The 14151-nt window shown below is 39.2% G+C and overlaps 3 protein-coding genes across 20 annotated transcripts in view; 2 read left to right on the top strand and 1 right to left on the bottom strand.

Annotated features, from left to right (window-relative positions):
* Positions 1–1290, bottom strand: part of inppl1b (inositol polyphosphate phosphatase-like 1b) — a 30010-nt gene extending 28720 nt beyond the window's left edge. For 2 of the 4 annotated variants that reach the window (XM_046031637.1, XM_046031638.1), the window contains exon 1: positions 264–1200. The gene's annotated coding sequence lies outside the window, so the exon portion shown is untranslated. Of the gene's footprint in view, positions 1–263; positions 1201–1255 lie in introns of those variants that run through there. The other 2 variants (XM_046031639.1, XM_046031640.1) reach the window with 2 other exon arrangements.
* Positions 63–7738, top strand: rab41 (RAB41, member RAS oncogene family). 15 transcript variants are annotated; one of them, XM_046031658.1, is made up of 8 exons: positions 63–521; positions 1712–1770; positions 2162–2215; positions 3011–3116; positions 3454–3565; positions 4502–4595; positions 5444–5510; positions 5738–7738. In XM_046031658.1, the coding sequence occupies exons 1-8, from the start codon at positions 443–445 to the stop codon at positions 5800–5802; spliced, it is 636 nt and encodes a 211-aa protein (XP_045887614.1). In that variant the 5' UTR covers positions 63–442; the 3' UTR covers positions 5803–7738. The 15 variants fall into 15 exon arrangements, with proteins under 15 accessions (XP_045887614.1, XP_045887599.1, XP_045887598.1 ...); XM_046031643.1 differs by lacking the exons at positions 3011–3116; positions 4502–4595 and adding exons at positions 2459–2564; positions 3998–4091 and having other exon boundaries at positions 131–521; XM_046031642.1 differs by lacking the exon at positions 4502–4595 and adding an exon at positions 3998–4091 and having other exon boundaries at positions 146–521.
* Positions 7739–8871: 1133 nt separating this feature from the next.
* Positions 8872–13064, top strand: stard14 (START domain containing 14). Its single transcript, XM_046030968.1, has 6 exons — positions 8872–9243; positions 9376–9523; positions 10143–10246; positions 10513–10630; positions 10745–10797; positions 12116–13064. The coding sequence occupies exons 1-6, from the start codon at positions 8875–8877 to the stop codon at positions 12302–12304; spliced, it is 981 nt and encodes a 326-aa protein (XP_045886924.1). The 5' UTR covers positions 8872–8874; the 3' UTR covers positions 12305–13064.
* Positions 13065–14151: the final 1087 nt, after the last annotated feature.

Here is a 14151-nt window from a genome sequence, read left to right as displayed (position 1 = left end):
GTTCAGAGAACCTGTCTCTTTGTCTGCTTCTTCTTTTTCTTAGCCTGTAACGTTACTTTCGTCTTTCCTAAATAAGCACCCCATCTAGCTTTAGTGAAAGATCAGCAGCTAAATCTGAGTAACATAATTGTGCTCTAATGTTCAGACAGGCCTAGCCTACTAAGTAAATGTTTATGTTAAAATTACTTATTCGGTTCATAAAAGAAATAGCAGAAGATCCTAATGAAAAGATGGGCATATAATGAGGCTTTATGTTAACTTACCGCTGCAATTTCTGTTGTCTCTCAACGTTTGCCTCTTGGTTGCGCTATTTCCCTTCTGTACGTTTAACAAAACAAAAGCGCTGGCTAGTGCAGGATAAAGATACACTACTTGCGACTCTCCGCTCTAGACACCGCATCATTAGCGAATTCAGCTAGTTAGCTGTTTATTTTTTGACAAAATGTCAACTACGACCGGCGGCGGAGAGTTTGGCAACCCTCTACGAAAGTTCAAGCTCGTCTTTCTGGGTGAACAGAGTGGTAAGCAGCGAACGATATATTTGAACCAAGTGTTAATTTGGTCGGATGTGTCAGAAGAAGTGGCACAGATTCAACGTAGCTAACTATTTTCTCCAGCTAGTTTGCTGCTAGCTAGCAGGATGAAGTTGGTCACCGTGCCTCAGCGGTCAGTGATGGTACAAAGCGAAATGTTAATGGTTCAATGCAAACATGGTGTTTAAGAGAGAGTAAGATGACAAAAAGACAATGGACATAACAGTTTTTCTCTTCGCGATGATGTCATTGCATAGCTAGCTAACAGTCGACGCTAAGCTAACGTTAGCCACACATCTCGCTCTTCGTCTTAACGGTAACTTAACTGCCCATCACACGTAGAGTTGCCGTTTTATATCGTTGACGTTTGTGATTCATCTACAGATTTGTTTGTTGCCAGAATGCAGCAATGGAACTTGGTGTTACTGTGGCCGTTAGCTGTGATCATCGTTTAACGTTAGTTAACTATAGCGTAACTGTAGCTAGCAGTAGCTGGCTAACTACTTTTAGCTAGCAGTGTTTGGCAGACATACACTAGCAGTAACGTTAGCTAATATCCATGTTCATTGAACCCGATTGAAACCCTAATGTGGCTGTCAAGAGTTAGTTACGCATATTTTATTCCAAACAGAATACTCCTCATACGTGAAGGCAATTACTTGTATCCTTGTTTGTCAGTGTAGCGCTTTTCAACTCACTAACGTTAGCTGTTAGCTGCCTACCTTGGAGAGCCACGTCGGCCAATGGGACCAGACCAGTCGGCCTTTCCGCCGACCATTTAACGTCAGCTTACAGGGACTGACTGACACATGACATTATTATACGTGATTGTATTTTGGGGGGTGATTCTGTAATATGTCAGTGGCAGTCTTTCATCACAAACAGACAAATGTGAAAAGTTGAGCCATTTTAATTTCCCAAATGTGGCTCCACCCATACTGCCAGCTCAGCGTGTGGGTTCAGCAGTCTACATTGCATCAGTGATAATAGCTAACGTTACATTAGTTTACTCATCATGTGATGTCACGGAGTCATATTGATTTTTATTCCTTATGTTATATTAGAATTTCTGTATTTGGGTATTGATATTATCTTAAAATTGAAGTTTTGGCCTTGTAGAGTATGGTCTTTGATTACCAGGATCAAGTCTTCAAGTGTCTGTTACTGTGTTTGTACAGTTGGGAAGACATCGCTCATCACCAGGTTTATGTATGACAGTTTCGACAACACTTACCAGGTAATAACACATGTCTATCACAATATGACACTGAATTAGTGTGCTAAGGCACTGACTGATTGTATTTTAATCAATATGTGATGTGTGTTCCAAAACACATTTTTGACAACATATATTTTGACTTGTTGGATGTACCATGATCTTTCAGTTCCAGATCCTTTGTTAATGTGTGTAAAGACTTACTGGCAGGATGTAATGGAACAGAGCCAATGCTAATGTTTTTAGATTCACCCGTACTGTTTCTGTTATGACAAATTAAAATGTTGTGTTAAGGTCTATAGATAATGTGCAATGTGATCAAACACCTTTTTGTGTAATATTTTTCTTAGATACAGATGCTATGCAAGTATTGTACCTATAACGATGTTTTAATGCAATGATTGTCTTACAGGCAACAATTGGCATCGACTTTTTGTCAAAAACCATGTACCTAGAAGATCGCACGGTAAGCCCTTCTTATAATATTGTCATTTAAAGCATTCACCTACTTATAATGTAGCCACCACTTATTTCCCTTTCAGCATTCCACATTGTTTTTACAGTATCCTAGAATTTACCATTCATTTTGTTAGACATGTGATCATGTTTTTAGTTCCCATCATTATTTCAAGTTTTGTTCTCCTTCCATCCCCTGGCTGGGTCATGAAATGCCCCCTCCTTTTCACATTCATTTTGTGGCTGGCCACAGATTCGGCTGCAGCTCTGGGATACAGCCGGACAGGAGCGTTTCCGCAGCCTCATCCCCAGTTACATCCGCGACTCAGCCGCTGCTGTGGTGGTTTATGACATAGCCAGTAGGTATCATGGCCTTGCCTCACCTCCTTGTCCCTTCGCTTAGTATATGGGAGGGAAAAACATTTACTAGCCTGGCAAAAGCATTTCTCCAGCAGTGTCCAGGGGGGTCTGTGCTTCCATATGCTGTTATATATGAGGCTGATGGAAGCCTGGAATATATGGAAAATGCCTTTTAGATGTCACCTCATGGCCAGAGCTCCTCTGAAACAGCCAAAAAATGATTCAGCAGGGCCTTCTTTTATATGTCTTATTTGCATGCTGGTCATCTCTGACCCCGCTGCATTTGAATGATTCCCCCCCGTCCCTCCATAAAAGGCCATTTTCATCTCTGCTGCTTGGCTTGCAGTTCCTTTATGTCTGTGCTATTCTCCATTTTCTTGTCCTGCCTTTCCCCTCTTTATCTCCACCTCCTTCCCCCTTTCTTCTCCTCCGCTCCAATCCTCAGGTCCGGCTCCAGCTCTGGGACACTGCTGGACAGGAGCGTTTTCGTAGCCTAATTCCCAGCTACATCCGTGACTCTACCATTGCCGTGGTTGTTTATGACATCACCAGTGAGTCAGGGCTGTACTCTAACCTTTCTGTAGGGGTCTAGAGGAATTGGAAGGAAACTATATTGACATAGTACTTGGCATACTTTTATATATTTCTGCTAACCTTCAGAATCTCTTTAAGTAAATTTTCCTTCTTCAAGCTTCTCTTTTTAATACTTCTGCTTTCTAACATGACTACTTTACATAAAATACTCTACCTTTTTTTTTTTTTAATAAAGAGTAAGAACTGCTTGGGCATACTTTTAACTGTAGCTAGAATACCAAATGTTGCATGTCTTTTGGGGCTACTTGTAGTTGATGTGTACAGTAAGTCTTCTGTTTGTTTTTTCTTCCACAGATCTTAATTCATTCCAGCAAACCTCAAAGTGGATTGATGATGTTAGAACAGAGAGAGGAAGTGATGTCATTATCATGCTCGTTGGAAACAAAACAGACTTGGCGGATAAAAGGTACATGGTTGTGTGAGATGTGTGAAAGATTATTATGATTTTCTTATTCTGTTTACAATGATTGATAGATACTTTTATATTTCTACTACAATTAGAACACGGACAGCATTAAGTATTATAGTAGATAAACTCTGCCAAAGCCTGGAATCCCACTTTTCTTCCCTTCAGTGCATCTCATCCAATTTTGACTTTTATCATCCCTTGGTAATTTGCATACTCTAGCCTTTTTATTGATTTAGTGATTTAAGTACTTTTTATTTCTTATCATTTGATCATATTTCTGTTCTGCCTTTTTTTTGTTTGCTTTATTTTTCTGCTCCCTTTTCTGCTCTGTTCTCTCCATGTCATTCTGATTTTTTTGTTTTGTTTTGTTTCCCTCAACACCACACTTCACACCACTCCTTCCCCCCTCCCTTCCCGGGACCACGGCAGGCAAGTTTCTGTTGAGGCCGCAGAGAGGAAAGCTCGTGAACTCAATGTGATGTACATAGAGACCAGTGCCAAGGCTGGCTATAACGTCAAACAGGTTGGTGTCCAGCAACAGCAGCTGTAATACTGACAAATAGCCCTGACCGTCATGACGTCCTTTAGGTCAGGGAGGCCAACCGGTGCCGTCGGGGATGTACGACTCCTCCATGTATTCATTATATGGATCAGAGTGTGGCTGTTGAATGAATGAGTGGTCTCTGGAGCCGTTTCCCTGCTGCTTCATCTGTACTGGGCACAGCAGCACCTCTCCCTTTGTCTTCCTCTCCGTTTTTGTCTGTGTTATAACTAAACTAACCTCTCTCTTTTTCCACTCAAAACAAGATTCTGTGTTCTGTGTCTCTTTTCTCTCTCTCTCTCCCTCCCTCCCTCCCTCTGGCCTGTCCTCTTTGCGTTTCTTTCCATATCTGTCTGTTCGTCCATCTCCCCCCTCTGCCTTTATCTGAGCAGACAGATCACCACGGAGGAGGGCGAGCAGAGAGCTAAGGAACTGAATGTCATGTTCATTGAAACCAGCGCAAAGACTGGCTACAATGTCAAACAGGTAGAGATTCTGCGCTCTCAGGGTAGTTGAGCTAATTCTGCCACCAAAGTCCACACTTAACTCCTTCTGCCTCTTTTTCCCCTCTTGTGGCATCATGATATGTTTTAGTATACTGTATGAGTTGTGTGTTTTCCCCCCACAGGCTTTGCTTTTAGATGTTGAACTTGAACAGGGTTACTGCTACTGTTTGTTTTTTCAAGTACTTTTTTTCTGATTCACTAAAACTTCTGCAGCTTTCAAAATGTTTCTGTGAATAAAATGGATTTGCTGGGTGGACAAGGTTAGCACGGCGACCTTCTCTTTTGAAGCAATTACAATCACATTTTGTGTCACTGCTTTAAATGCTTCTTGTGTTTGCTTGTTGTTCAAAAAAATATATAGGAGCGACTAGTTACAATAAGGTGGATCACTTTCTGTCTACACTGTATACAGCCCATTTTACAGTAGAGGTGGGTGATATGACTGACAATGAGGCAATAAAAATGTATCCATCATCAGAGATCTATCGATATGGTTTATACTGTGATAACTATCCCTTCAGTATCTGTGGTTGTATTTGCACATTGTAGGCAATGGAGAAAAATAATGAGCCAGATTGCTTTACGGCAATAATTGAGTTAGAGGATTTTTGTATCAGTGTGGTCAAATACCCTTACATTTTTATCAGAAAAGTAGACATTCCTGGCTGAATTTCAAGACATAGTACTATATCAATATGGCTCTAAAACTACATACACCGTTATAGATGGATTTGATCTAAATCACCCACCCCTATTTGACAGCATTTCGCATTATACCCCATTTCCAAATGTGTTCAAATCTAAAATTCTTCTGACTTTGTTTTATAGCTGTTCCGTCGTGTTGCTGCTGCGTTGCCTGGGATGGATAGCACACCAGAGAAAAGCAAAGAGGACAGTATCCTTTTTAATAATGCCTTGAACAGAAATTGTTGTCATAACGATTGTCATCTATTGCCGCCATGGCTTTGATGTTATAAAAGTAGAAAATCTGTCCAGCTGGTAACAAGTGCCTCTTTACTCTACCAAAAAGAAAGAGTGTGCACTAAGGAGATAGCAGTGCAGAAAATAGTGAAGTGAAATGTGCAAATTCATCAATGATGCAACTTAACCAAGTCCCTTCAGTGATCGACATTAAACTGGAGAAACAGCCAGAGATGACTGTCACCGAGAGCAGCTGCTCATGCTAGTACACCTCACCCTCACCCAGCCTGTCTCCTCCCCACCAACAGCTTGTCTCTCAGTGGCCACTCTCTCCACCCTTGGCACACTGCCATAGGGATGGAGGACCTGTCTTTTTTTTTTCCCCCTTTTCAACTCAGTGACTTTTCAGAGTAACCGTGTGGATGTGCATTACCGTATTGAAACAGATTATCTGGGAAAAAATGGTTCAGAAGTAAACGTTTAAAACAAGGAATAAGTTCAATGATATGTTCAGATTTTCATCCAGTTGCATGGCATTATATGGAATTGCAGACTGACATAGCTAACCGCTCATGAGTTATTGCACAGTTCGGAATTTTAGTGCTGTTACTCTTGTCATTGTTGTAAGGTAAAACTGCTTGGGATTATTTAAATGACTCTGCAAGGTTGAGTTCTCAGCCCATTGTATTCTACTTTTTTATTTTAAATGGAGAGTTTGCCTAAAACTTATCTCTCAGATAACTGTGTGTCTTTGTCTTATTTTGAGGAGGTAGGGCCAGGATCTTACCAGTGAATTTACATTATTGCTAACCATCATATTACCATATTAGGCTTAAAAGGATCCTTTTCACGGAAGAGAGTCAGTGGTCCATTGATTAGGTATTATTTATACCTAACACATCTGTAGGGTTCTACTGCCAGTACAACAGTGTGTTAGTGGGCCAAATGTATGTAATTTGAGACCTTAATTAAAACAATAATGCAAAAGATATGCAACTAACAAACTAATGAGGAAATCGATATCAATTTCCATCAAAGGGAAGCCATCCCAAGTTCATTAGAATAGCTACTAACCTGAAGCTATGTCTGCATTAAAATGTTGTTGAATGTTGTTAAATTAGCTGCACGCATACTAAGATGTCTGAGTAGGAGTTTTCTGTTATTAGAAGCCCCTAAAGTAGGAAATATTTTTTAAAAAGCCAGTGTTTACTTTTTCCACGCTGATGGAAAGTTGTCACTTTGGTCGCTATGATGTACCCACGAACCCATTGATCATTTGTGTTGTGTTGATTACACTATTTGCAAGAACATGCAGCATGCTCACCATGCAGGATTTATATGGATAAGAACACAGATGCCTTGCTTGTTTGTTCACCAACGTTGTGCACTGAATCAAGCCACAATATTGTAAAATATAACAGAAGCCTGCTGACTGGTTCATGGCTTCATTCCTTGTTTCGTAGAGCTGGTAGGTAAGACTTTGTCCTCGGATACAGCTAATGCTTACTAACACCCTTGCTGTAAAAAGTGCAGAGAAGTTAGTTGCAGTATCCTTTGCTGTATTGCTATTGCCTGTGTAAGACTGTTGGTTTTATGTGTTTTATTTATTTTGTAACATGGACATACAGATAACATTGTTTGCTTGACCAAAAGTGCAGATGCTGACACGCATGTTGAAAGTTTATTTTATTTATTTGCGTGTCTGCTGGGACTCCACCTAAAGGCGACTTTTTTCTTTGTCACACTGGTAGGAATTACGTTTTTGCAGTGTGTGTGTGTGTGTGTGTGTGTGTAGTCGGTAGCTTGATTTACAGGTAAAGGCTGCAGCTTCTCCAGATGCGCAATCACACACAAACACAGTGTAACACAAACGAACTAACTTGCCATAGCACAACAAAAGACATTGGTCATTTGCTGTAGCTTGTTTTTAAAATGTCTTAAAACATTTAATGGATTTTAAGTGTTTAATTACATCGAACAACCATTTTAACATGAGCAGCTCTTCTATTACTTGTCACTGATTAAATACTCAGCTTTGTGCTATTCTGAATTGTGTCTGTCCATTTGAAATATGCTGTCTACTCGTGTTTAGCAACGTTTGTGTGAATAATGTACTATTACATTCTGATGTATAAAAATGAGAGTTAATGAAACACAAGTGTAGGCCTATCACATGGAATAAAATAAAGATATTTCACCAAACATTTAACATCTGTGATCTGTTTTATATAAAGCACTGCTGTTGGAAAAAGGGACCAGCCTTAAGGCATATTCATAATTCGCTCAATTTCAAATGCTCTGTTCATCAGAAGAGCCTATATAATCAAGAATACACTGCACCTGAGTTGAATGTGATGAACATGTGACATGTCGGCAAGGTATACTGAAACAACTCATTTGTCAGTGAATTGTTTCAACAGAAAGGTGTGGCTAAGTATAAACTTGAGATTGCAGTAGAACATATTTACAACTTGACACTGTTCATGTACATGTTTGGGAAATATCTACTGAGGGCATGTGAATGAAATGTGAATGTTTAAAAAAAAAAAAAGTATTGCCAACTTTCAACATATCGGCCTATTTATACCAGTGGGTCTATATTCCACTGTGATTATATTGTGGATCACCTACTTGATTATAAATGAGTGTATTTGCTGTACGCATGGCAGTAAAAGAAAAAGTGTTGACTTGGTCAATTGTAAAATGAAGCCTATATTTGTTTTAAAAATTCCACATTTTCAACACAGTGACCTATTTTCCTTTTTCCTTTTTTTTTATTCTATCGATGATGTAGGTCAGATTGTATTACTATTAATTGTTCAAATAAAACAGCCATATATCTATAAATAAGTAAGATCCACCTCAATTCTAGCTGTGTTTTACGAAGTTGTTTAAAAGTCCTTAAGACCCATTAAAGAGCATGAATTCTGGCTTAAATGATAAATATCTTGCGCTCATGACTTGTTTTTGTGTACTCTTATTGTTTAACATTTATAGTCGTGATGATACGGTGGATTCATCAACACTGAGCAATTCGCACCTACTCCCCAGAGCAGCCCACAGTGTCCAGGCCCACTATGTGTGCCCTTGTTTTTTATCTTTCACTCTCAGACACCAACAGTGCTCTTTTTGGGGTTTTTTCTCCTCATCTCCTCTGGGTATCAGTTTTGACCTATAGCAACGGTATCACATGGTAAACATCAATGCTGATGAACTGGGGTTAGCCTTTCTGGTCCTATCTGCGAGGGCGGGACTAAAAGTTTCTTTCTGCAAGTACCTGCGTAGCACACCTAGATTCATTAAGTAGTGTGACGTAGGTGGGAGAGGTGTTTGAAGGAATGGCACATGAATTCCAGCACAAAAATCCCGCTCGACTTGATTGGCGATCGCATATATTTATTCGCCCGTGGCACACAACTGCGTCTAAAATCTCTTCAGTCGACACGGGTCAAGCGCACACACTGGACTGTCAGAAGGAAGGAATAATTTTTTTCCAAGAAGAAACATCATTTTTTTTCTCTTTTTTTAAAGATAAGATGCCTCTTCATTCGAGTATTATACCCGACGAGGCGGTCTTTGCTGACTTCAGAAAGCAGTGTTTATCCACGGACAATTGGGTGAACAAGTATGACAGCAATGGGATGCAAGTGTGGGTCGAAATTCCTCCAAATAAAGGAAATCAAGGGTCTAAAGTCCACAACATCAAGGTAAGTTCATTCAACACCAACTTCACACTGTTTAGAAAATAATCAACTCTAGGGTGTCATACTAGACTGTGGGTAGTCTGCTGTTAACTTCACTTTGCTGTATTTTTAAAGGACATTGTGTATGTGTTTCAGTGTAAAATGATAATCAAAGACGTATCAGCAGCCACCATGTACGATGTCCTGCATGACGGCCAGTACCGCAAGGAATGGGACCCAGCCATGTTGGAGAGTTTTGACATCGCCCGGCTCTCTGCGAACGCTGATGTGGGCTACTATTCATGTGAGGACTCTTATTGCATCTTATCACATTCCTCTTTGTGTGTGTTTCTCCCTCTCTCTAAAAGTCACCCACCAGACACCTGTTAGTCTACAGTGTGGGCCTGACTCAGTTTCACCTGTTACACAGCACAAATACAAACACATGAATTAGAAAGGAATAGTGTATATTTGGAGTATATGGAATAATAGCGGGCTACGATTTCAAGACCTCATTTTGTCCAAGTTCTTGATGCAATAATAACCTCTGCATGCCTATAAAAGTGCTATAAATTCTTTGCAAATCACTTTTGTATATTCCAAGTTATAGTGAAACAATGCTGTGTCACTATATTTTTGTCAATATTTACACACACAAACCAGATTGTTTTTTAATCCATCCATAATGCATTGGTGTCTCTCTTACTTCCATTTCTAATTTATTACAATCTGTTCGACACCTTTTTTGTAAGCTGCTGAACCCATCAGGGATGAAGAATGAGCAGTCTCTCGCTCCAACAGTGTATTCATTGTTGTAACAATGGTGCAGGTCTACGTTTGAGAGTGAAAACCTGAAGAAATGAAGCAAGTCTAAACACAATATAACCAGATTTGTATGTAATTTTTCCCTTCTTTCTCTGCAGGGCTTTGCCCAAAGCCAATCAAGAACAGAGATGTGGTGAGCCTGCGTTCGTGGCAGGTGATGGATGACGAGTACATTATCATTAACTTCTCAGTCAAACACCCGGTACGCCACTTCCTACACACCCTCCCAGGCACATAATAGGTCTAAGTGCCATTTCTACAGATCTCTGCCACTTATTGTCTTAATATTTTGTGAGCATTTATTATATGTTTTTGTTTAACAGCTATTTTACATCTTTACATTTGTCTTAACAACTGTGATAGGGTCACATCCAATTCACATAACCTGTAACTTGTCTGTAAGAGGTGTTTTTAGTTCAAAATGTAGTTTTTCTCACTATTCTGCAAACTCTTTTGATTCAATCACAGAAATACCCTCCTCGCAGCAACCTTGTGAGGGCTGTTTCCATCCTCACTGGCTATCTGATCAAGCCCCTAGGACCAAATAGCTGTTCTTTCACATACCTTTCACAAGCTGACCCCAAAGGTAAGACCATAAATCAACACTAAAATGGTTCTTTCTTTTTTTTTTTTTTTTTTAAAGTGAGAATTGTTGCTGAACATTTTTAGAGCTCTTTTAAAAGTTTCTCTCTTCTTCCAGGTTCTCTTCCGAAGGTTGTGGTTAACAAAGCTTCCCAAGTACTCGCTCCACGGGTATGTAATGAAACACGTATTGTCACAAACTATTTTGGTTAGAAGTTTTGTATACTTAACGGCAGCACTGAAAATGAAGTTAAAAATACATGAACTGTGTCCCAGTGTGCCTGACAGTGTGGGGGCGTGTGTGTCCATGATGATTAAAAGGTGTGTAATAGGTGTGCGTGTGTCGCATGCAGAAGGGAGTGAGGGTTTCATGTGTCTCACAGGACAATGGTAACCATAGAAACCCACTTTAAGGGCCTGTCCTAGGAAGGCTGCTGACAAATGAGATTCTCAGCTCGAGCTGTTGCAGAACTCGTTCCCCAGGTTTCTTCCCTTCCGCAGATTTATGTGCAACTAAGAAACTGTAATTGGGAGACTTGTGCCTTTTTATTAACAGAAACATTGACCTTATTTATCTCGTTACAATGATTTCTATAAACTAAACGATTATAATTTATAAGGCAATAAAATATAACTGGCTAAGTTAGTAGCTAAGTCAAACTGAGAATGATACTAGAGGACTAATAATACAAAATACATGCCTGTAAGAACTTAAAAAGATGATACCATTTCAGCCAGGCTGTGGTTCTCTTAATATGGAATTGCAATGAACAAAACCCATCTAACAAAGTGCATTTTTAGCAGGTTTTGGTAAAGAAGTTAAGACTTGTGGGGTCTTGCTAGTTTTCTTGCATACCTAAATCTGAGTGACTGGAGTAAGGTTGCAACTTAAGTATTTTCTTGATTAATCGAATAAATGATAAGTCTATGAAGTGTCCGAAAATAGTGAAAAATGTCCAGGGTGTCGCTTCAAATTGTTTTGCCCAAAAAACCTCAAGCCATTCCGTTTACTATCACAGAAGGCTAAGTAAACACAGCAAATATTTACATCTGAGAGACTAAAATCAGTGACTTCTTGCTTTTTTTATATGATTTATTAGATTTAATTTTTTTTTAACATCAGGCTGATGATCGGGGGGGAGGGGGTTGTTCCCTAATTCATAGTCAAAGCTGATAGTTTTGTTTGAATAACCAGATTTGAAAACTGAAGGTTGCAAAGGCAAGATCACCATTTTATACTCTAATGTAAAGGCCTTTGTTCAAATGTTAATGCTTTAAAATTTGTTACACTTAACTTTCATGTAGACTGCGGCAGAGCTGTAAATAGTTAGACTTGTGTAACTGCTTGCCACATAATCTATTGCACTGTATTTTGTGATCAGCTTTATCTTCAGCTTTGTTGACTGAGACTGAAGGTGTGGTATGATCCACATTGTCAAGACTGCAGCCCTCTGATAATGGTATCCTCTCTTTGGCCTACTCCTTTCAGGTCATGCAGAGTGTACACAAGGCGGGACAGAACTACCCAGAGTGGAAACAGAAGCACTCTCCCGACCTGAAGCCCTGGTTGTACCCAGAGCAGAGCACCCTGCCCATAATGGACCCTGCCGAGCTGTCGATACAGAGAGCAGACTCGCTAGAAAACGTGGATGCTCAGAACAGTGAGGACAGCAGTTAAATCACATCGAAATGACGTGAGGAAGGTTGAGGCACGGATTGTATACACTCAAAAATTCATATTTGAGACCTTCAGCACTGTGTGATTTATCCAGTTTCAGAAATCACTGTGCCTTTTTGGGATGAGCAAGAGCATGAAGTGTTTACAGCACAGATCAAGTTGCCATTCACCTGACTCCAGGCTGAACTAAGCTAAACATGTTTCCAGTGTTAGCCACCGCGCTGTTTTTTACTTTTATGTCATGGTTACAGCACTAAATTTACAATGCACATGAACAAATTTGAAGAGGAAATGAAGTGTAGTTGTCTGCTAGTGGCTCTTTGCAAGTGACCGTGAAAGAAAATTTGTCAGTGGTGAAAGTAGTGAAGTGAAATGACCACATTCATAAACCCCACATTCCTGATTTTTCTTAATTTTTTTTAAATAAATGAATTGCTTGTTTTAGCGTAGCTTTTTATTTTTTTTGTTGAATGTAAGGAAACACTTAATAGTGAGGTTTTTATTTTGTTAAATCACATTAATTTGGCTAGTTACACCATTATATTTAAAACATGTTAATAGGGTAACATGAAATCTATTATGCTGTAAGGTTCTGGGTTTGTGCAGCAGCTCTGGGTGTCGACCTTGAATCTGTTAAAATGCAAAGATTAATTGAATGTAAAACAAAAAAAAACTTAAACCTAATGTGAACATTTTATTACTGTTTAATTTTATTTAGTCATGATAACTGTGCTTTATTTCCATCTTTAATGTGTAACATAGAAAGGTTCATTGTATTTATTCAGATGCAATCAAAGTTTATACGATCTAATAAGTTATACAGACCCTAGACTTGCATTGGCACTCAGTTGTTGATCTGAGAATCAAAACCAAGTTAGGTTATGTTAACATGTAAAATGTACATATGAAGTCTGTATTTTGTAAGTTGAATATTATTTTACCTGAAGGATTGGAATGACCATAAGGCATATCTTATTTATTTGAAGTTACCGTACGCTAAGATGAAGTCACAATGAACGAAAGACCCTGGAATAAAGTCCTGCAGGCTTTTGTTAGTTTGTTCTTAAGATATTTGATGTTAAGGACATTACGTGGTCTTGACTTTTTAATAAACTTCTCAAGGTTAACCATCTTTGGTAATCACTGTCATTGACGGCATTCCTCTTAAGATGACAATCAGTCTCGAGACAAACCAACCTACAAAGTGGAACAAGTTTGGCTACTTGCGCCAAAGCAAACCGGTCCATTCCCAGCTCTGGCTCAAGTACACAAAGACAAAAGGTTACTATGGTTCAAACCCTTATATTTATTTTTGCCTCGTCACTGCCATGATCCTTTATGGAAAATTCTGATGAAAATAATCATATGGAAAACAAAGTTATTCCCTTTTATGGAAAAATTAATGTACAAAAGGATAAGACAGTGTTGCTGTGCAGGTATTTACAAATGTTTAAATGAACGTTCTGTATACTAGCATACTGCAATGACATTCAGAGGTATTCAACTGTTAACTATAAATTCTGGAATGGATGCAGATTTGCTTTACAGCCAAAGTATGTCTCCACTGATTGTACTGATCAGCACATCTTGAACTACAGCGACAAAATGATGAAAATACCTGATAAGAGTCTTCAGTTGGAATGAAATCCAATCCTGCTAACATCAGAGCCGTTACACCCAGATCATAGAGAACATCCCATTACAGGCTTTACCACTATACTAAGATACACATCTCAAGATACAGGACACAATGTGCTGTTATGATGCACTTTAATAGCATCAAAATCAGAAATACTTTCTTGATCCCCGAGGGGAAATTGTTGTAAGATGACAAGCAGGAGAAACTG

This window comes from Micropterus dolomieu, linkage group LG19, assembly GCF_021292245.1.
Source record: "Micropterus dolomieu isolate WLL.071019.BEF.003 ecotype Adirondacks linkage group LG19, ASM2129224v1, whole genome shotgun sequence".
In the NCBI taxonomy this organism is placed as follows: domain Eukaryota; kingdom Metazoa; phylum Chordata; class Actinopteri; order Centrarchiformes; family Centrarchidae; genus Micropterus; species Micropterus dolomieu.
This window is presented reverse-complemented; position numbering and strand designations above follow the sequence as displayed.

Excerpts from the sequence above, each read along its gene's own strand:
- stard14 (XM_046030968.1), top strand. The coding sequence starts at position 8,875 with ATGGCACATGAATTCCAGCACAAAAATCCCGCTCGACTTGATTGGCGA. Across the intron at positions 9,244-9,375 it reads CTAAAGTCCACAACATCAAG|TGTAAAATGATAATCAAAGA; the intron begins GTAAGTTCATTC and ends TATGTGTTTCAG. Across the intron at positions 9,524-10,142 it reads TGATGTGGGCTACTATTCAT|GGCTTTGCCCAAAGCCAATC; the intron begins GTGAGGACTCTT and ends CTTTCTCTGCAG.
- rab41 (XM_046031658.1), top strand. The coding sequence starts at position 443 with ATGTCAACTACGACCGGCGGCGGAGAGTTTGGCAACCCTCTACGAAAG. Across the intron at positions 3,566-4,501 it reads ACAGACTTGGCGGATAAAAG|ACAGATCACCACGGAGGAGG; the intron begins GTACATGGTTGT and ends TTATCTGAGCAG. Across the intron at positions 4,596-5,443 it reads CTGGCTACAATGTCAAACAG|CTGTTCCGTCGTGTTGCTGC; the intron begins GTAGAGATTCTG and ends TTTGTTTTATAG.